This window comes from Cupressus sempervirens, chromosome 3 (assembly GCF_028749045.1).
Source record: "Cupressus sempervirens isolate cs-2001-9-10 chromosome 3, ASM2874904v1, whole genome shotgun sequence".
Taxonomy (NCBI): domain Eukaryota; kingdom Viridiplantae; phylum Streptophyta; class Pinopsida; order Cupressales; family Cupressaceae; genus Cupressus; species Cupressus sempervirens.
This window is the reverse complement of record NC_143120.1, coordinates 659,981,925-660,006,273: the sequence shown is the minus strand read 5'-3', so window position 1 is coordinate 660,006,273 and position 24,349 is coordinate 659,981,925. Positions and strand designations below refer to the sequence as shown.

Sequence of the window (24,349 nt, the reverse complement as noted above, 5' to 3'; positions counted from 1 at the left end):
AAGGTGTGGTAAGATGATGTTTCTTCCCATGCAATGCACATAATTCAAGAACTCAGATAATCAAGATTTTCCAGCATTGTCAGATCGAAGAGTGACAATCGGACCTACCTCTTTTTCAAGTAAGGCCTTGAACCTTTGAAACATGCTAAACACCTTTTCTTTATGCTAAAGAATATATACCCACATTTTCCGATTGAAATCATCAACAATTATAAGAAAATACCCGCATCCTGTGATCGATAGAGCATTCATGTAACCACAAATATCTATATGAACCAACTACAAAGGCTTGGATGTCCTCGAAGCAACATCATCTAAAAATGAAGTCTGATGTTGCTTCCTAGCCTAACATGCCAAGGAAGCTCCATAATTTTATGTTTGACTCATAGGTAATCCAACAACTAGAATATTGCGAGTCAAATGATAGAGATAGTTGATATTTAGATGCCCATATCACTAATGCCAAAGATTGTTCATGTAAGCACTTTACATTGCCATGGCTTGCTCCTAAGAATCACTTGTATCAATAAGTCTATATAGAGTCTAGACCATGATCCTCAAGACCAACTACAATTATATTGTGAGACTCCATGTCAACAATACTACACTTGTCGGAATTGACAAAGCATAGACAATTGACAAATAGTAGATTGAGCTTCACGCTTGGAACAAAGTACACCCATTGAGAAGGGCTAAAACCTATGTTACCGGCTAGACTATTGCAAGTCAAATGACAAAGATAATGGATATTTAGATGCCGATATCACTGATGCCAATAATTGATCATGGAAGTACTTTACATTGCCATGGCTTGCTCCTAAGAATCACTTGTATCAATGAGTCTATATAGACCATGATCTTCAAGACCGACTACAATTGTACTATGAGATTCCCTGTCAACAATACTACACTTATTGAAACTGAAGAGGATATCCAATTGGGGAGAACGAAGCATAGACAACTGACAAATAGTAGATTGAGCTTCATGCTTGGAACAAAGTACACAAATTGACAAAGGTCAAAATCTATGTTATCGGGTTTGTCCCCTACTGCTCAGATTTACGTCCATGAGGGTCCGAATTTGTTGCGGGTCCGGGCAGGGTCCTAATTTCGGATTGTGGGTTTGCCCATGTCTGTGTTGGAGCAAACCTATCTGAACCCAAAGCAAACCTGGGAGGACTCGGTGCAGCAGGGTCCAAAATGTGAAATAATACAACATTATAGAGAGATTTTTAAAAATATATATTCTATAACCCTAAAAGGAACCTAATAAAAAATATGTCACTCATCTAATCTCTCGTGTCGGGGAGGGTGATATAGCAGCATCTAGAACTAGTGGAACTGGTTTGGGTTCCAATGATCAGGATTAAAATATAGTTGCAGCAAGAATGAAGCCATTGATCCCTCATTTTTTGATGACCCATTTGACCCCTTGAAGGGCATTTGATACTATGATCATTGATAAATTACTAAACACTTTTCATTTATCATTATGTTTCAAACTTCATTATTTGATGAACTAGCCTATGTTTTGCAATTTAGTAATTCAATGTATGATTTTCTTTACAATCATGAAGATAGATTAATGAGCGAGTATTTCATGTTTATCGTTGATATTTTCCATTGGTCATTGATCAAGTAAAATATATGCATACTGTGAAATGATTTAGTTTAGCAATTATGCATGTTTCTCTTATTTTTTGTATATAATACGTATATGTATATAAATATATCTATACACACACACCCACGAACCCACCCACGCACCCAAATGGAAGTTTTTTTTGCTTGAACCCACGAACCCGAAATGGCAATTTAGGTCAAAACCCTCCCACAAAATGAAATTTGTACATTTCATTTGCCCACAACTACATACTCCTCGTCTCCGAACACTATTGAATCAAAGAAAGACATGACCTACTAATACATGTGTAGAAGCTTGGACCTTCTACTAAGACCCTCCCTGTGAGGACTACAATTGTCATTTGTTTCTTGCAATCTATCTTCATGTGACCAAACATGTGATAGTAATTTCATTGAACATCTTCTTTGAAATTGAATTAGGTTTACCTGGTACTTTTTGCTAGGAGGACTGAGGCTTACCTTTGTACTTGTCTTAGACTTTCACTGTAAACACCACCTCTTCAAAAGAGGAGGAAATAGCATTGCTTCCAAATTGTTGCATCCATCTATCCTATTGCAAAAGCTTGTTGCAAAGAGTAGAAACCATTAGAGCAATACTAGTAGAAGTGATATTGAGCATCTCTATGAAATGCTCATAGGATCGGACATGCTTCTCAATGCGATCACTACTATATCTTTTTCTTGCATCTTACAACCAATAGCCTTGAGTTGGTCACATATCCTTGATCTTTCTATGATGTGCCTAGTGAGACATCTTCCCATCTATCATAATAGAAAACAATTTTTTTTTACAAAGAAAGCACAACTCTTTCCGAATGTCTCATGAAGATCCTTCAAGATTTCCCAAATCTCTTTAGTTGTTTTGTGGGAAGACATTTGAGGGAGCTGATCATCTGGAACAGAAAGTTTGATCAGCATGACAACATCTTGATTACATTCATCCCATTTGTCCAAATCAGCTTAAGTTTGAGCAAGACGTGTTTCCTTACCCAGAACTATCTTCAACTATCATAACCATATGTTGATTCCAAGAGTTGTACTCGAAGCCATTTAATTGGTGATTTCCCACCAACATAATGTTGGTCAAAGAGGTCGTCACTAAAATAGAGGTTGCTAGTCAAGTCTGTGAAGACATGAAAATCGAGGTAGGCAATGAACTAACATTGAACATGCTCAAAAAAAATTGGAATAAAAAATCTAACTACAATGAACCTGATAAAAAAAATGTGTAAGAATAACTTTTTTTTAAATAACTCAAAAGCCCTAGACAAGTTCAAGGGTAAAAAGCTATATTTCCAAAAGGTAATCAAATCCCAAAAATATCAAAAAACCCTAAAACAAAAACCTACAATAGAGGATAGGGTTTTCTGGCCAAATAAAACTAAGAATATTTTGGTCACAACCTACCATTGAGCACAAACCCTAGCTTACAAGTGTTATTTGTAGCAAAGAATAAAATTTCATTGCTAAAACCCTCAAATATGGCCAAAAAATTAAAAAATCATGTGACACATGCCAAAAAAATGCAAAATAAAGAAAACACCTTATTTCATTGTGATTTGTGGCCAAAATGCCACATTTGCAAGCTTTAAATTGGTGGAAATCAATCAGATGTTGGCACATGTGCTATCAAACGAAAATATCAGACCAAAAATTGCAACGGTGCAGCAAAAAAAGCATCTAGTAGAAACCAATGTGTCCAAAAATTGCACACCAAAATGTTCCAAAAAGTTGCAAACCAAAAAACTAAGGATTTTAGACCCACATTAAAAATGCAAATAAAATCACAGCTAGGGCTTTGTGTGAAGACACACAAAATATTTCGAAGTTATAAGAGTTCTATATCTGGCCACGAAATTTCACGAAAAAAAATGTTGAACGGGTCGAATAACTGAAAGGAAAGTTTATCATTTACTCCTGCATAACCAATAAAAAATTTCCAACTATCAAGAAACACTTAACATACATCCACTGCTACTTAAGATCTTTAGGTTAAGGCAAATTGATACACCTTTGAAAGATAAGCATTAAAAGCACAAGTACAGTGTTACTATCAACATCACATTTATACGTGAAAAACCCCAATTCAGGGAAAACCATGGAGAGACTAATTCTCATGAAATGTATAATGTCGGTTAAGGTGACACCAAATATATGATTTGGTACAACAAGGCCAATTGCCTCAACAAAGGATAGTACTGGAAAGCTAATTGCCTGAATACCCACGTCCCAAATATAGAAAGGCTCATTGCCAACAGAATGAAAAGTGAAACCGAAACAATGTATGGTGTTAGGCTTTTGCATATTCCAATTAAGAATTGTCTGCACCTCCCTGATTAGCTTGTTTAAGTATTTTCCACTTCCATTACAAATATGAACACACTTGATCGTTTACATGCTCACTTGCACTAACATATCTTCAAATGATTTTACATTTATATCGAACTTCTTCCATAAACCTGTCAACCAAACAGATTTAACATGAGACATCACTTCAAGAAATACAATGATCCTCGAGCACACCAACATGCTACTACGATCTTCAGTGTCAATAGATATGATAAGCATGCTAGGGAAAACAACTGGGACCAAAATCCAAAAAGATCAATCCAAAACATAAGGTCCATGGAATCACCAAGATGATCCAAATAAACATTGAGGTGTGAAATGGTAGAACAATTAATGCTCTGCCAATGGTCATGAGCAATATGTTATGCACAAGTTATAGGTGAGAAGGATAATTAATGCAAAACCAAACAATACACCTCAATTGGTAGAAACCAATGGTTTATAGCCATTGATGCACCAATCAACCACCAGAAGTTGGGATAACGATGTTGACACTAATGACAACCATGTTGACATCAATGAAAACCAAATGAGAACATCAACCTCACATTCAACAATCTCTCCCTTTGTTATTGATGGCAACATTCATCAATAACAAAACAGAGAAAGCAAATTGTTGGAACAGCTCCATGCAAAACTTCCAAAACTCTCCCAAAATTCTCCCCCTTCCTCCTACACTCAACTCCCCCTACGAGGAAGTTCCCTCACACTGATCGAGAAAGATTTAAGTGAAAAAACATTGGATCAATGCAAAAATTGATGCTCACAAATGAGCACCAGCAAGCAGCAGAATGTCCAACTTCCCCCAAAGATACTCAAAATCTATCTATGCACAAAGGTTTAGTAAATATGTCTATTGTTTGCTCCTTTGTGACCACATACTCTGATTGGATTTCTCTTGCCTCAACCTTCTCTCTTATAAAGTGATATCTAATATAATATGTCTTATTATACTGTGCATAGCAGGGGTCCTTGACATAGATATAGCACTTGAAGTACCACACATTATCAAAACTGGATCAAAAAAACTGATCTCAATATTCTTCAATGTCTCTTTCGTCCACAATACTTGTGTACAACATAGGGATGCTACAATATATTTTGATTCAGTAGTAGAAAATGTTACAAAATCCTGCTTCTTGCTTTCCCAAGCACCTAGCCGATAACTAAGAAAGAATGCTCCTCAACTAGTACTCTTCCAGTCATCCAAAGATCTTGCCCAATCAGCATCTACGTGTGTTGTCAAAGTAAAATCCAATTCCTTATGGATACCATTATGCATAATCCTTAGTTCCTTTTAGATAAATGAAAATCATCTTGACAGCGATAAGATGTATTTCTTGCACTGAAATATAACTGCCAAAGAAATTGCATGCATGATATCAAGTCGAGATGTTGTCATATATAACAGATCCAATCATCAATCTATATTTGCTCGCATCAACCTTCGGCAAATTACCTTCCTTTGTCAACTTATAGCTAGTAACAATAGGTATACTAACCAATTTTGAGTTCTCTAACCCCAAACTTCTTCAAAAGCTCCTCCACACACCAAAAGAAGTTCAACTCACCAGACATAGACATCTCAAACTGTTTCTCCATATATCAGCAAACTTCTTACACATCATCTTTGTCTCCAAAGTTGATAGCTTCCTCCAAAGATGATAACTTCAACATACACAACCACAATCAAAATTTTGTCGATATCAACTTTGAAGTACAGGTTTTTGTCAGCCCAACCTTTTCTGAATCCTTGATTGATCAAATATTTGTCTAGCTTTCCAGACTAGGCTCTTGGTGCCCCTAGTTTAATCCATAAAGTGCCTTCTTCAATCTGTAAACTGCATCTAGATTTGTCTTTGAACTGAAACCTTCAAGTTGTTCAATGTAGACCTCTTCCCTCAACTCACCATTGGAAAATCGCGATTTGACATCCATTTGATAGACTTTAAAGATTCTAAAAGTTGCAAATGCCAAAAACATTCTAATGGCCTCCATCCATGCAACAGGTGCATGAGTCTCATCTAAATCAATTCCTTCAATCTAGGAATACTTATACATACAATTCTAGCTTTTTCTCTTACCACTGTGTCATTCTCATCCAACTTATTTCTGAAGACCCATTTAATTTCAATCACTTCTTTTCTTTCAGTCTAGAAACAAGTTCCCAAGTCTGATTCTTCTCAACTTGACTTAGCTCATCTTTCATTGCTCTCATCATAAAAGCCTCTTCCACTGATTTTGGTTTAATTTCTAAAAGCAAGCAGTACAAAGCATGTTTTTTCACTTACTCCAGGTAACAACTCCCTTGCTCTTATCACAAATAATTTGTTTCTCGGAATGATGCCTCTATACATACTTTGGTGTCTTACCAGTCAAAATGGGTGGCAATTTGCACTCTTCTTTCTTCTTTTCTTTTGATCTTTCCTTTGTATATTCATAATTAACAAACTTCTTAGATCTTTTTCTGAAAGTCTTCATCAACTCTGACCTTTGCACTCTCCATAATTTTGTTTAGCCTTTTGTTGTACAATGATATGCCTTACTTATGGAGGAGTATCCTAGAAATATGCCTTCATCAAATCTGCTATCAAACTTGTCCAAATTGTATTCATCTCTTTGGATATAACATTTGCTTCCAAATATCTTTAAGTGTACAACAATTGGTGCTCTTCCATGCCAAAGTTCATAAGATGTTCTGCAATATCTTTTCCCATACATAACTTTGTTCAAGGTGTACACAGCAGTGTGTACATTTTCCTTCCAATTAATATACGAAAGATTAGCCTCTTTCACCATTGTCCTTGTCGCTTCCTAAATTGTTATGTTCATCCTTTCCACAAGATCATTCTGTTGTGGTGTTCTTGCTATTGATAATTGTCTCTTAATTCCATATTTTTCACAGTATCTTTCAAACTCATCAAAAGAAAGTTCTCCACCAATATCAGATCTCAAGCAGTTAATCCTTCTACTGTATTCGTGTTCTACTCTAGCCTTGAAAATTTTGATCTTATCAAATGCTTCAAATTTTTCTCTCAAAAAAGCAACCTAAGTGAATCTCGAATAATCATCAATGAATAACATATCTTTCACCAAAAATCCCTCTAATTCTTGTGGGACCATATATGTGAGTATGCACAAGATCTAGTGCTTTAGTAAACAAATGATCTTTTGCCTTGAAAGTGTCTCCTCTGTTTTCCTTCTTGACATCATTTGCAAATGGTATTGTCTAGTTTGCACAATCTTAGTAGATCTCTAATCACTTGTGAAGAACTAAACCTCACCAAGTTGTTAAATTTATTATCACACATCCTTCTATGCCAAAGCCAGCTATCATCAATCTGGGATATCAAACATCCTTTGATAGCTCCTTCTCACATATACATGTTCTTGCCTTTCCTCTTACCATTCCAATTAACTCACTAGATCTTTTCCTGATCTCCATAACCTTAATTCTTGAAAATGACATCATAACCATTCTCACACAATTGTCCAACGCTCAATAGATTACAATACAAACTCTTCACAAAGTAAACACCATTACTATAATTATTTCCATCAGAAGTAATTGATCCTTTGTCAACAATATAAGTTGCCTTGTCATTACCAAATCTAACAAGACCACCATCATACTTTTCAAGTGTAACAAGTTTTCTTTTATCTCTAGTCATATGATGAGAACAACCACTATTAGTTAACCATTCATTCTTACTGTTAACATCTTGCGACATGGGGGAGGCAGAGACACACGTTTTATTTTCTGCTACCCCATATACTGCAAGATTAGAGGAAGGTTTCATTGTTTGTTCAAAGGGTGTCTCATCCTTCTTCAGATATACTGACCAGCGGTATCTTGCACTCTATCTCCAGCAGGCCACACAGCTTCGGAACCACACTTTGTAGCTTCACTTCCCTTCAAAGAAGACTACTAATCAGCTCATCACCTCCTTTATATTTGACTCTCTGTCTCAAGGCACCAAGCGGCTGCTTGATCTCCCTATATCAGGACATACCAGATCCGTGAAATAAGCTCTATTAATGGTTCTATGTAGTATGGACCATAAACCTTTGGGCTGAGGTCAAATCAATGCACTTAAAAATCTCAAAAAAGGGAGAAATTCACAATCAATACCACATGCCTAAATTGAAACTCCAAATTGCTTTGTTGAATTAATGGATTCAACGAGTACATATAGCAATTACAAGGGCTTCGAATTGAAGCTAAAACCTTCTAAAATTAAAAGACTAAAATAAAATAATAATAATAAAAACACCAAATTGACCTTTGATAGAAGATTCTACAAAGCTAGCTAAATTTTTTTTTTTTTTAACTAAAATATTAAAAGAATCTAAATAATTATAATATTTGCCCTTAATGGTCATTCTATCAACCCTACAAAAGACAATCTACAAGTCTTTGGGTCTCTAATGCATAGAAGGTTGCCCCCATCTCATCAAAACACTCTACAAATGAGCCTACAATAAAGACCCTCCTTGGTTCTACAAAACCTTTGCAAATGACCAAGATAAAATCCTGATGATGTATTAGAGAGTGTCATTCAAAATGTTGATGCAAAAACACTAAGCACAATCATACTCAAGAACTCTATCAAAATAAAAAAATGGATTGTAGAAATCTCTTCAAGCTAACCAAAAACATACCAACCTAATCTTACAAAATAAACCTATCACTACTTGTAGCTAGAGACACCGAGATGAAATTGAAACCATGATTTCGAGGAAAATCACCAAACCCTTTTGAAGATGTGTCACTATGCCCTAAAACAAACTACAAGATGCCATGATTTTTGTGGAAAATTTGAAAAATTTGTACAAATGAAGTTTACAAAGCATTTTTCTCTGGAAAAAAAGGTAAAAGCCATATAATAGCAAAACCTAACATAATGTTTTTGTGGGAAAAATTAGAAAACCCTCCAAACGAGCACCCATGATTTTTGAGGACAAAACAATGGAAATCCGAGACATTGAATGAAATAATAACAATTTTGAGTGAAAAAAAAAATAGAAAAAGATGATTTTGAGGTGGAAAATCAATTAAAACTTGACACAAAATCTAAGATGGATTATAGAATACAAAACTTTATTTTTTAGTTAAAAAGGTAAAACCCAATAGAATTGTTTTCAAGAGATGACATTAAAAAAACTCATTAGATTAAAAAATTTTAAGTACAAAAAATTATTAAAAACCCACTAGATAAATTTTGAGGAAAAAAATTAAAACCCTCACCATTTTTTTTAAGGGGAAATTGTAAAAACTCACCAAAAAAGTTTGAAGGGAAAAGAATTATAAAAACCCATCATAAGTAGGTCGCATTGAACAAAGAACTGCATGTATCCTTGATAATTTAAAAATCAAGTAAAACCAAAGTGTGGCTCCATTGCGATTTCTCAATAAATGGGTTGAAAGAAAACCCATGAAATTTGCAAATTCCAAAAGAAAACCTAAAATACTACGTGTTTTTGTGCCCTTAAAAATGCAAAAAATAATGAATCGGGCCAATGCAAGCCTCGCGGAGTAAAAATGACCTAGATACAACCAAAAATAGCTTACTAACAAGCAAGATTGGCTCATAAAACTCTCGTGCATCGCGAAAGACAAAAGCCATCACAAGGAAAAAAATAGAGGTAGGTCACAAACTGAAATCCCAGCCATGAGTGAAGAAGACAAAATGTTGTTCAAGTCAAATGTGATACTTGGGAAAATCAAATTATTGCAAAACATAACAGCTAATCTTTAGAAGAAAGGTATTGACAAACATCAAAAGCTAAAAAACACTGGACAATGTACCAAAATGTGAGTAGGTCAAAGGAGTTCCCAAAAAAGCATCAATTCTGAGTTCTATTAAGTTTTATTGCTCAGCAATTTGTTTCAGCTATTCATTTGGTGATCATTGCATCCATTCCCTACATCTTCACTACTTTTTTGTATAAGCATGGCTCAAAATCTTGTATGCCTAGTGCTTCCCATGAATTAGAAACAACTCTATAAGGGGCTATGCATGTTGCATACAAGAATTAGAAACAGCCCTCTATATGGGCAACACATATTGCATACCTACACACAAGATATTATTAGACTTTTTAGTCCCTAGTCATCTTGCAAATAATTGTAATGTTTCATCTACCTATGATCAATCATGTGTTCAGTCATAAGTGGGTTAGATTATCTTTTTCATATACAATATATATTCAGGGAAGGCCCTAAAAATGTCTCTTTTGATCTTATTTTGGAGGACCTTTCAATGTGTGAGTATTCCTGTCTTACAACCATAAATTTGCGGGTGTAATCCATCTCAAGTGAATGAGTACCAAAAGGAGTAAGTTCAATTTGAAACAACAACCACAACCCATGGGCCATATAATGAATGGAAAGGATTTTCATGCCAACCTTGACTCCCATTCAGAATACAATTGCAGCCATTTAAGACACTAATACTTTGGAATTACTAAATTCAAGAAACTAATTAGCAAATGTCTTGATAGCATGTAAATAGAAGTACTGAATTTATACTTAACACCAAAAATTTTGTGCGTTAGTTTACTTTCTTATATGATTGTATCTAGTGTCTTCGAACAATGCTTAAAATCTCAATTCACTAAAACATTGTAATTTTTGCAACCTATTCTTAGCACAAGTCTCAATTTTCCTTACTAAGCTACTTTTTCGGAAAGATAATTATTTACTCAAGCTTCTCCATTAAAACCAAATGTGTTTTTTGATTTTGAATCCCATTGAGCTACTTCAGTCATTTACTTACAGTTTATATATTTCATTCTTTCTTTCTTTTTCCTTTGTAAGGAAATAAATGTTCTATACAACTCTAATTGCAATCAATTTCACATCTAATATAATCTGAAATTAATATTATTTAGGAAAAGCATTAATTATATTCAAATACAACCAGATCTGCAGCATAATAGAGATATTCAAGCACTAATGCAAACATATTCTGTATATAAATTGCTTACAATCTATTTTTTCATCTATAGGAGCATTTGGGTGGAACACTGAGATAGCCCGCGCAAACTCTTCAAAATGTAAGATGCCCTCGTGTTTTGTGTCGAATAAGTCAAAAACCTACATGCAAAATTCTAGGATATTAAGAAAAAAGTTGCTGGACATAACACATATATTTTCAAACATAATATTTCTTAAATAATAAAAATAAACTCAACAAGAAAATAGATATTTTGAAGGGCAAATACCAGCCTTCATTATTATTTTGAATCTAGATAAAAGGATAAGTTTATAGCTTGGAAGGTGTGGCAAGTCTTTGATGCTTGGACAAAACATGTTAGCTACTTTATTAAGGAGATTTTAATTCATAATAAAATGTGGTTTGTTCTTTTCATTTGCTTTTTTTTTTGTCCAAAATGCTTCATAATGCTTCATGATCAACAATCTTCCATCCAAAATCTATAGTAAAATTTTTCTTATGGGAGAGAATGTAGTAGCCCGTAAGATGCGCCTGTTGGAACACTATCTTCTTCGACGAGCCAATTCTGAGCCTGGATGAATTTATTACTGATATGAACCATATTTAAATGGACACAAGAAATGTTTCAGGTATTAGATACAAGGATTCCAAACTAAAAGCAGCATATTATCTAATTAGGGTGCTTGGAGATCACAAGATACAAAAGCGCACACAAAAAATTGATTAAAAATATAAATTCTGAATTAAATATATAGCCTATACTTTATCAGCAAAAGCTACAAATACTGCTAAAGGTCACCAGCACACACACATTTTGAGCCTTATTGTTTCGAATTCTTAGCCCAAGCCATTCAACTATAAACATTATCAGGTCCTGTATTGGTTCTCCACAATGCTTGATTACGACATCGATTCTATTCTGGACTCGTCCATAACTTTTTTCTTCATGGTATATGTCTATGGCACAGAAATGAGGTAGCTGATTAGTATTTCTAACATTTCTTGTATGTGTTCTATCTATAATTCAATTGTTATATCTTTAAGTGTGTGTAAGAATACCTATCAAAATTATCACATCTTTTCTTGTCTCTCTCATGGTGAGAGATTGCAACATTGATCTTCTTCTGGACTCTGTTTCTGATGTAGACATAGGACAGCACCAACAGAGGTCTGTAATTTCTCTCTTAATCACTGATGTTTATGACTCAGAAATAGTAGTTAAATTTGTACTATCTATAATTCACACTGATATGTCTTCAAGCATGTGTAAGAATACCTTTTGACTCTTGAGGTTCACTGCCAACATACAGAACTTTGTAACCATGTTTATCATATAGTCTAGTATTGGGCTTTTTCTCCTTTTTAGAATCTGCCATACCAGTATAAAAGTGTACTTGTAGAGCCCCATCTACTTCCTTTAATCACTAGTAACATTAAATACATTCCATTTCTATTCTTTCTTCTTTCTATTACCAGATGAGCTTTGACAAGAAAAGCTCTGTAGCAGAAACAGTATATTTGTAATAAAAATGCTGCATCGAATTCGGAATTCAGGTGTGATTCATATTCGTTACAAATTTGGCGTTAGACTAGAACATTCGGTCTAAATTCTTAAAATCGAACCCTGCCCGACATTCCATTGAATCTTGGCAACTTTTTCCCACGCTTCGCATGCCTGGACAGAATCTGAGCAAATGTGGAGCTAATTCGTTTGCCATGTCAGTAGTTTTGACTATTCAAAATCTTTTATTATTTTGGTCCTTTTAGGTGCATTCAACCCTTTTAAACCTAAAATGATATATCTAATTGTATTTTAATATAAAGTGATCAAAGTTTCAGAAGACTGAATGCATGAGGGCCGGGTGGGAGGCTTAAGTTATAGTTGCGAGAAGGATGTGCCGTAACTTTGGATGGCAGTGGGAGCCTGAACTGCCCTTAGAATAGTAGGGCCCCGATAGTTTAAGGGAGGGGAAGATCTCGGTAATGTTCTACTATCCTGCTAGTCGGCTAAAAAGAAGAATGTGCAGTGCCTCCCTTGTTTGCATTTTGTTCCATGACCTATTTTGTTCGGTGATACTTTATGAGATTCATGTTTATGTGCATTTAAGATGCTTCGATGATTAGACATTATTTCGATTGCAAATATCATAGCTGATAGATGTTAGTTGCTAGTGATATGACATGATGCTTTATGATGATACTTGGTTGTTTTGTATTTAGATATAAACTTGGTTTATGGATACATGATGGATTTTACCGGATTATGGTTGATGTATTTGTGCTATGGGATATTTATATCGTTCTTGCAATAAACTTTTATTATGGTGCAAATGAATGATTTAAATAGATTATTTTAATGAAAATAATTAAATGATTATTTACACAACTTCGTGCACTATTGATTTGGCTATATTATTATCGTGCATTTACACTTGATCGGGTTGTTTATTGTACAGAACTTATATCCTCAGCAGTGGCACGTGGAGTTGTTGGTTTCTAGGACCGCTACAAATGTACTAACAATTGCCATTGTATTGATTGTTCTCCAAATGCAGATCCCAATCTCTTATAAATATAAGAGTAGGAGACATCTCTCTATGATTAATCATTATTAGTTGATATATTAACAATATAAATCACAATATAATATATATAGTATATATGTATAATATAATATATATATATATATATATATATATATATATATATAGATATTATATAACATAATATATTTATACTATTATATATATATATATAGTATAGTTATAATATTATATCAATATTGTATGTTAAGATTAAATCAATCCAATTGTAGCTATAGTCTTAACACTCCCTCTTAGTTAGGGAGGATTGATATAGAACACAATGTCTTAAGTATATGAAGAGATATCATCTCAGTATGATATTCCTGGAATGGTATATTTAAGGATATTAGCATAAATCCATCAACACACACACATATATTAATATGTATTAAATATGGAATTTGCTTCAATTCACTGAGGCTAAATTTCTCAATAGGAGTTAGTGATTTAGTTGTTCATATTGAACCGCTGTCGTCCCTATATGGGCATTGTTGGAATTCTTTAGAATAACTGAGAGGGGGGGTGAATCAGTTCTCCAAGGTCTAGATGTACAAATAAAACTTTTCAATGCTTAGTAGACCCATATCCATAAAACTTCAATATGCATGCATTTATTCAATCATACAATACTTAAACTTTGTAGGTTACTGTCCTAGGTCAAAACAACTTTGCAGAAATGTAAACATGAAACAACATAAGAACATTCATACAATTTGACACAAGGATTTTACATGGAAACCCAATTTGGGAAAAACCACCAATAACATTCTATCAATTCTCACTCTTCTGAAGTGATGCCCTGTGAAAGGCCAACCTTGTTAAAGGTTACAATACACTGTTAAATGTGACCCAGTTAAAAGATTTCAATCACCCTATTAGGAGTGAGCCCTTGTTAGAGGACTTTACACCATTTCATTAGAATGTCACTCAGTTAAAAGATTTACAAATGACTATTTGGTCAACCTCAATCCAAAGGATTTACCCTATATTGATACAATGATTATAAAGCAATAGTAAGGCTTGAATTGATAACAACTTACAACACACTTGCAAATTACAGATCTTTGTTTCAGTCCTCCATTCTGCTTGGCATTCATACTCTTCAGCTCCAATAGCTTGTTCACCCTTCAAGCATTCTTACTCTTAATCCTTCTTGCTTTACATGCGAACTGCAGTCACCTCAGTTCAGCCACTGAATGAAGCAATACCCTATACTCTTTGTCTTCCTTGAGTTCTTGCACATGACAACCTTTGCTTCTGAATAACTATCTCTATAAATAGAGAACTTAGATCATTTGCCGCTTAACCACAGTCGTCTATTTTAGGGTTAGGTAGGATTCACTGAATCTACCCACTTTTCTATTTGGTTCCTCTAGAAACTTCCTCTACAATCTTCCTTGTATTCACCACAAAACAATTTACCCTGAATTTTGTGCCACCAGCTCATCATAGTTATCTTCTACACGCTTCACATAATTCAAGAAAACAATATAGTCGGCTTAGATTTGTCAAATCTTCGATTTAACACTATTTGTTGTCACTCGACATCTATACAACTCTATCACTCAACCAACACTAGTTCACTTGACAAACACTAAAGTTTATTGATGCTCGGCACCAACTAAACTTTACTCGATATATACTAACAATCACTCGGATTGCATTGTTTTTCATCTTTGCTCGACACCTCTTTTTTTCACTCAACTTCTACTGATTTCTGCTTAGCACCTCTTGTTTTTCACTCGTCTTTTACTGATTTCTGCTCGGCTTGCACTGACTACTTAGGAAGGCTTGACAGACACTTTTCATACTTGATCTTCTTCGAGTATTAACTTGAGTAATCTTTCATTTCAGACTTTAAGTAGATAAACAATACACTATAGTATCAATGTCTTACTTGGTCTTAGTGTTTCTTTTACATACCAAATAACTCAAACTTTCTCTAGGTGCTATTGTTATCTCCTCTTTTCAAATCCTCTTCATCATTTAACTAAATGATAGCTTTCAAATGAAAAAGCAATTGTCTCACCAACAAGTAGCAGGTTTGACATCATTGACAAAATGATGATTGTTCCATTACAGGTTCTTCACTTCAAAACAATCTTATATCAAAAAATCTGTGTTAATTAAAATAATAAACAATCTGGTTAATTTCATCATGCATTTATAGCTAGACTCATAAGCGTATTTGTGCATTTAAGAATCCGCAATGGCCGTGGAAGTTATTAAATTATTGTGATTTAATTGCTCGAAGGGAATTTTATATTTGATTTAAATTCAATTTTTATTATCGACTAATTTGTCGTAGTAAAATCCAAAGCAATTGGGATTGCCTGAGTTATTTGGGTTAAGGGAGCTAATTAGATTATTTTATTATAAATAACCTAATTATAATGTCACTTTGTAAAGAGTGCATATATTGGCTAAAAGTGAGATTATTCTCACTTCTCAGATTTGTAATTCAAGATTTTGGAGCAAATCCTCCAAAACCCTCTTGTGAGCATTTGGAAATTCGTTCTTTGTGAGAACTACGCTTGTCAGATCATCGCGAGGATAGGCTCATTGGATTCGAAGCAGCAAAATCCTTCTTCACCAAGTGTTTCATCGTTGTTGGCGGTCCCATTATTTTGTGGTGTCTGTTCTTGTCTTAGCCCCTTTGACTACGAGGTAGGGCTCCCTCATTTTATTGTTTTGGCTTCGTTTTTGTTTCCATTTTTTATAGTAAATTGGTTGAAGGTTAAGAACTAGTGTTCCCCTCCATTTTGGTATGTTAATTCTACCCAATTGGGCGGGTACGAACATTTGAGTGTTTTTGTGGATTTTAGTTTTAAGTTTTACGCCATTATGCTGGTCGTTTTTGTAGACAAGCTTGGAACTTGATTTTTATTTGATTTTTGTGAGTTTGGCCCCAATTTGGATAATGGGTTTTAATTTCATTGATTTTTGACAAGCTTCGTTTTTTAGCAATTTTTGCATTGCCTCGATTTGCATTCTGCCCAGTTTTCTCAAGTATTTTTTGGCAAAGATTTTAGTTGTGGATTCAAAATGTATGCTAGGCTTCCAATCCGACCATGTTTTCACTTTTTCTTCATTGGGATTTATGTCGAATCCATACTCCCAACGTTATGCTTGGTTGAGAGCGTTTTACACTTACTATTCTCTTATCATTTCTCATCCAACCCATGTAATTCTTGATTTTGTGAAGTTGGTTGTGCCCACACGAGCACATGTGTGTGCAAGTGCATATGACGAGATCTTGCGAGACCCAAACTCTCAGATATAGGTCAGTTAATGGATTATTCATTTGGGGGTTGGGTTGGGAACTTGCATTACCTTTGGGCACTCATCATGTAATAAGCATGGGTATTTAGGGTAGACGTGTGGAGTGGCTTCTCTCATGCACCCCGGTGTACATTCCGACAAGGTTGCATGAAGTTCTAACAAGTGATAAGTAAATTAATAAATAGGCAATAAAACTTAATGATAAGATAAGAGAACACCTATGGGATTATTCCAAGGGTGTGTGCTTGTGCAGTTAATCTGAGGGCACAATGTGATGGTTTCCTAAGGGATTCCCTCTACACCAGATATAGCTTGGGCTTCCCGATGCCAAGTACTTACACTCGACTAAAGTCCCTACATAGTTATCTTTAGTGTGTTTGACTAGTAACCTAATGTACTTCATTGGTTTCATGAGCATATTGATGTTGGTGTTACTTGATTGGCGTGTGTTAGCCATGGGTGATTGTTTTATGAAATTATAGTCGGGTCACTATCTCCATGAGCACAATGAGTGTAGGCTTGCGGGTACCACGTGGTTGGGAGGTGTGGTCACCTATACCACTGCCCGGAACCGATATACAAAGACGATCTAAATCCAATTTGAGGTTAGTGTTGGATGTTCACTTGGTACTTCGGTGTATCCAAAGTATGTTCCGTGATTTATGCTTTACTTTGGATGTACTTAATATCATGTTTACATGATGTTTAGTATGTTTCTTGATGCATTCCTTTATCATTATGTTGTATCTTATTACTTAGTTCATGTTTCTTACCACTACCTTGGATTAGCAATGCTATTGGTAGATTAGCATGTTAAATGTTTCTTGTTTCATGTGATGTTATTGGATGGTTTATTGGTAAGAAAGATCTCGTGAGGTGACTTCGACGATCTTGTTGGTGAAATGAGAGTTCGTGCTTGGGGGTAAGGTTAGGACCCTTGAGGTCTCATGATGTCATTAAGGTTGGGAGGAAATGAACAAGGTTGATTTTATTTGGTTGTATCTCTTGTTGATAGATTACTTTTCACTGCAATGTTGCTTATGTTCATGCTTTCTTGAAGATACTATGGTTTAGATGGACAGATACTATTGTTCTACCTTCAAGTAGGTTAGGGTTATTTGATCTTCTCTTATATGCTCGAGTGATTACTCCTCGACTTTGGTCATTCCGAAACTCCTTAGTGTGGAGGTTCTAACCCTACTTTGCTTCTTAGTCAGCAAATTGGCCTTATGTTCCAAACTTGGGCAACAGCGGGATAGCACAGTACAATACTAGCTAAGAATCATACTGTAGTGTTGAAGAGTATTGTACGATATCGGTAAAGTATCATATTGGTAGCATATATATTATCATACAATATTGGATGAGTATCGTACCAGACTTGTGAACTCTATTGTACTTCCTTATATGGTCTATCACTTGATAGTATTACGAACTATCATACTGGGTCTTTTAGAAGACATGTTCGGCCAAACAGCAGGTACATCCCAGTTTGTCTATTACATTTCGGAAGGTGATATGGATACCCTTTTGGGAGTTCCTACTCTTTATACCTTGACCATTCAGTTACGAGATGTTTAAAGATGGAACTGGACATGTATGTTTAACCATGCTAGGAAATTTTACTTTGGGCTTCAAAAGGACATCCTGTTTGGGATTGATAGTTCAATATTCCCCTCTTAGGATCCATGGATGTTATCCAAATCTCCTTTGAGTATTATCATGATTCGTGTGATCTTTGATTCTAAGTTATCATTTAATGCATGGGGATCATTGGAAGTGTTTGTAAGACTTCAGCTTGTGTAGGTGAACATGTGAGGTTAACCATGTTCCCTATTATATTATCTTGAATAGATATTTCATTCTTGTGCTTGGTTACTTTATGTTGTTAACTCATCTTAACAAAAAAATTATCAAGTGCATGTTATATCCTTGTATTCCAAGGATCTCTAGGTGGGGCATTATAGAATGCGTAGGGTTTATAAACAAAGATAACAAGGTTATCTATGTGCATAAGAATCAACCATGCTAGGAACTTTTACTTTGGGCTTCAAAAAGACATCTTGTTTGGGATTGAAAGTTCAGTATTCCTCTCTTAGGATCAATGGATGTTATCCAAATCTCCTTCGAGTATTATCATGGTTCGTGTGATCTTTGATTCTAAGTTATCATTTAATGCTTGGGGATCTTTGGAAGTGTTTGTAAGACTTCAGCTTGTGTAGGTGAACATGTGAGGTTAGCCATGTTCCCTGCTATATTATCTTGAATAGATATTTCATTCTTGTGCTTGGTTACTTATGTTGTTAACTTATCTTAAGGAAAAAATTATTCAGTGCATGTTTTATCCTTGTGTTCCAAGGATCTTTGGGCGGGGCATCATAGAATGTGTGGGGTTTACAAATAGAGATAACAAGGTCATCTACATGCATAAGAATCAGGGCTATTCTAGGTAGTGCATTGAAGCAAGGTGGATTGAAGGCATTGGATAGGGGCAAAAGTTTAAACATTCTCATTTTCGAGGTCTACAGCAAGTCATCCACAAAAAAGTTATAGTGAGCATTGTTAACAACTTAACAGAGAAGGAATGTCATGTTGAGATTTGGATTATTGAAGGCTTTCATACCCAAACGGTATAACCACAGTGTATAGTGTGTCTGCGTTTCCCATGGCTTGTTGGGTAGAAGGTAAGGCTTACAAATCAAAGTAAAAAGAGTTGTATATAAACTTCAAGGAGCTATTGTCACTCGTCAATCGGGTACAACAACAGCATAATGAACAGAGGAACAGAGAACCATCACTGTAATCACAGGTATATGGTTGAACACAATACAAAGCTCTTTAAAAACACAGTCATATGTATAGTTTGAAAATGAAACTTCCATTACAATAGTAGATTGTAAGGGGCACTTGAAGCCTTTGCTGAAGTCTATAATCATTTCTAGACACTTGCGGTGTGTAAGCATTCATTTTCTTGAAGGCAACCAATATCTTATGTTACCATTGTTTATATTCATGAGGAAAACTGTTTATAATAAACAAGGCCTTTCTACATTAAAGTGTGTATATTTTTCCATATTGCTTTATTATTAGCACAATAATGTTATTTATATGTGTGTGTGTGTGTGTGTGTGTGTGTGTGTGTGTGTGTGTGTATTGTAAGGGGCACTTGAAGCCTCTGCTGAAGTCTATAATCATTTCTGGACACTTGTGGTGTGTAAGCATTCATTTTCTTGAAGGCAACCAATATCTTATGTTACCATTGTTTATATTCATGAGGAAAACTGTTTATAATAAACAAGGCCTTTCTACATTAAAGTGTGTATATTTTGCCATATTGCTTTATTATTAGCACAATAATGTAATATGTGTGTGTGTACGTACATATATATGTGTGTAAAAAAGCTTCTATGAACGAACCCAAAACAAATCCAAAGCCAACACAGAAAAAAATTACACAAATTTTGAACCCGCATTGGAACTCAAACCGACAACTTCGAAAAAATACATGCCACATACTCCTGCCAACCGATTGTTAGCACTTAACAAATATTTTTTTGTTCCAGATAATATTTACAAAACTTCTATAAGGAATCACCCGACTTCAAGGAATGAACCTATGAATAGTATAGGGGTACTAAGAAACATCAGTTTCAGAATAATGTCTTAGTGCACAAGTTTAGAAGGTTCATGTTCTTAATATTTGACTTACTTTATATTTGATATAATTGATAACTTTATTATTTATCAAATTAAATCTCATAATGATGATCAATGATTATGCTCATTTTGTTAGTATTGGCATGGTATGATGGTTACGTTGTAGCAATGTTGCTCTTTCCATCAAGGTTCAAACCCATGTAACATCCTAGTAGGATATTTTTCCCCAATTTACTCACAAATAATTTTCAGAATGTAAACATACATCTTTTGTAGATAAACCAATAGATTAAACCATCAATGACCAGTAAATGTTCATTAAATACCTCAAATTATGTTACTGCATTATACATCAGCAAAACAATAACCAGATAACAAAATCCAATCTTAAAAACAGTTATATAGTCAAATTGGAGAGACTATAAAAAATGCACCTATAATCTCAAGATGGGAATTCTAATGTGAATCCACTGCAGACGATGAATCGGAGCTATGCCCAATCCTTCGAGAAAATCATGAAGGTTTTCATGCTCAGGCTTCAACAAGTGAAACTGAGAAGCTTCCCAAAGTTCTCCAAAGAGAAACCAGAAATTCAATCTCAAATCCAAGCATGCTCAAAATGAACTCCTCGTCCTACTTTTATGCTCAAAGCAGTGACTCTTCAGTTTCCTTCTCCTATCCTTTCGCCTTTTTCCAACTCCCTTTATACTATTAAACTAACTCATTTATTAATCTTCTTTAAACTCTCATAAGACAAGTTCAATATTTTATTAGTTTTACTTCAGAATTCCTAAAATCCCAAAAAGGGGACATTACAAGTCCTCCCTCCTCGAGATTGCTTCCCCTCAAGCAATCATGAGTCCATAAGCAAATACCAATGTCCCATATCCATCTACTAGCCATTATTGTGGCCCATACTAGTAACTCTAAAGTCAGGACCTGCCATGTTGTGGTACCAAAAGTAGAAATGCAACCCACTATCACTATTTCCATGTTGATTCTTGGCATAAACATGAAAATTCTGCACTTTTCCTGCAAAACATTTCATGAAATTTCTCCCTGAGATGGGAATTCCATGTTGATTCTTGGCATAAGTCAATTTTTGTAACTTTTCAAAATACGCAAAAGACAAAAAAAAACCCTAAAACATAAAATTTCCCAAATTCAATTTGCATTTTCCTTTTTTGCTCCTCTGTGAGCATGCCAAACAAAGACAGATGCAACACAAACAAGAGAGGATTTTTCCCCTAAGAATGAGGATGTCAAGAAGCATTATAACCATTGTATTTGCAGCCCCATTAATGTCTTGACCAGGTTGAGCTTCTTGATCATCAGGCATATTCAAGGTTTCTTTGACATATTGATTAAATTTTATTTTCAATGGTTACAAGTTTCAACATTCAAATCTTCCATTTTCTTACTAGCAGCTACAAAATGAATCGAATTCAAAAATGAAACACTAGTTTTCTGTTAAGATCTAATAACTATAATTTATGATCTCTATATGAAAACTACACCTTAAGTATATAATTTAACATTAAAACTATAAATTTGCATTGAATATATTATTATTTATTTAATCTTATTACTAATCATATCAAATATTGAGCACAAAAAAAAATTGTTTATGTACTTATTTACATGGTATGAGTAAATGTTCTATTTTATAATATTATGTTATTAAATATAATTATACATATATGAAAAGGTATAGTTTACATATAAATTAAAATAGCATTATGTAATTTTTTTAATATTGTATGTTATATTATTTAGTACTATGCTAAAATAACAATAGAAAACAGATAGGCATGTAATTTTACACCAAGTTTTAAAATCTTATTTGATTAAATTGTAATATTTACCCTTAAGTAAACTGTTTAGTTCCATTTTGGTAGGTGACTTGATGTGACTTGATAGGTGAAATAACAAGGTGGAAGGAGGCATGTGGTGGAAGACATAAGATGATGATTCACCTCATTTAATAATGTTGGTTTATGTTTATTGTAATAAGGATGATCCTATTGTATGGTCAAGGAACTTAAGGTATCCATTTAAACCTAAGTTCACTTAGTCCCAAGGATCTTGCACATCCAATTAGTAAAGTGCTAGGAAGCAATATTTGAAAATTTTCTTTTTGCAACAATTATTACTGAACTTTTGCTATAAAAAAAAGTTGCAACTTGCTATGTAACGGTTCTAACCATTCAAATTTCGGTTGGGACTGTTAGTAATGATGTATTTAGGTCCTAACACCCCTGAGGAAGTCAAAGGTGTGATGTGGTGTACGTTCAAGCAGTTTTTCATAAAAAATAAACAATTTTTCTGAGCATTTATTGTCTGTACGGAACTGTACAGATTCGGAGACTGAATCCATTGGCATGAATTGATAGGTCTCTGAGTCCTGGTTCTATTGCACTTGATTTTACTCTGATTGGTTAAGTTTGAAGCAAGTTATAACCTTTTTGTTGTGACTGGGTCAGCAAACCCTTAAATTGAGGGTTTTAATGGAGTTTGGTTCCTAACTTGCATCTCCACAGTTGGTTTTTCACGGCCTTCTGGGATTTGCAAGAAAAGGGCATGTACTTTAAGATTTCTAAATGATACATTTTTCTCAGGAGATCTAAGGGTCCTATGACCATGCCCTAGGCTGAATATCTTCATGTATTCAGCCAGTAATTTGAGAATTTTGAGGGCAGGGCTCAAAATGAAGCCATAGAACTTGGTGGATGGTCATTCCATGTTGAATTAAGTTGGAGAAGACATTCCAAACCAAAATCCAACACCTAGGTACCCATTCTTGTTCTTTGCCAAGTGTTTCATGCCTACTTTGGCCCATTAGGCCTGTGAGGCTTGTGTGGGTTCAAGGGAGCAGTAGTAGGTTGAGTAGTTAGCATTTGGGTGGTTGATGTAATTTCCAAAAGGGTATCTGAAACCCTAGTTTGTTAGCCAAGTTTTGTGGGAAAATTTTGAGTTGCTGTACTAAAACCAGTAAAAATACAATAGGGGATTTACACCTCTTAAGTGCATTTTTGCATAGTGAAAGTTGGGGAAGCCAAACCTTTGTGGAAATCTGATCCTTGAAGGTCCACTGGAATGTTCCAAGTGTTGGTTAGGTTCAAGGAGTAGAATAGTTACCATTTCCTTGTTTGCGCCCATTATCCAAGGTTGATCCTTAGAATCACTTGATCGAAAAGTTGTTTTTAAGTATAGAAGGTTGTGTAGAACCTTGTGACTATTTGGTAGATTGTTCGAAGGAGTCATTGTGGACTATAGGAAGAGTGGATAAGGTAGAAGCACCTTTTTGCATTGAAGATTATGGACTCACTTACCTTTTGTTGTTGATCTCTGCATCAAGTGGTATCAAAGCCACTAAGAATATGCTTGGGAAAACAACATGGCAAAAGGAGAGGATATCCCTTTGAGGATAACCAATATTAAATTGGCAAATATAGTGGACGAGCAAATGGCTGAGAGCAGGGCAGTTAGAGAGGAGAATAGAGCCATGAGGAGAGAGATTGAAAAGCTGAAGGGGCAAGTGCAAAAAGGAGACCATGAGGAGTCTAAGGGAGAAGAAGTAGAAGATGAAGATGACTTGCCTTACATGCCTGAAGATCAGAGGATCATGGTAGCAGCCCTCGAAAGGGTAGGAAGGAAAGATAAAGGGGACTTACCCATGTTCGGTGGGAAGTTGGAACCAGAAGCATGTATGGAATGGTTAGAGGCCCTTGAAAACCATTTTGAAGCTGATGAGATACCTGCAAACCAAAGGGTGAGAATGGCAAAAGCCAAGTTGAAAGGGCCAGCCTTAAGTTGGTGGAATTTCCTCCAAAATGAGAGGGTAGAAGAATAGAAACAGCCCATTTCAACATA

The 24,349-nt window shown here is 34.9% G+C and overlaps 1 protein-coding gene across 1 annotated transcript in view; it reads right to left on the bottom strand.

Moving 5' to 3' along the window:
* LOC149568431 (calcineurin B-like protein 3) overlaps window positions 1–24,349 on the bottom strand; it is a 146,028-nt gene that overhangs the window by 31,153 nt on the left and 90,526 nt on the right. Inside the window, exon 5 of the mRNA XM_089821347.1 lies at window positions 10,984–11,092. Coding sequence (XP_089677473.1) covers window positions 10,984–11,092 — 109 coding nt within the window. The remainder of the gene's footprint in view (window positions 1–10,983; window positions 11,093–24,349) is intronic.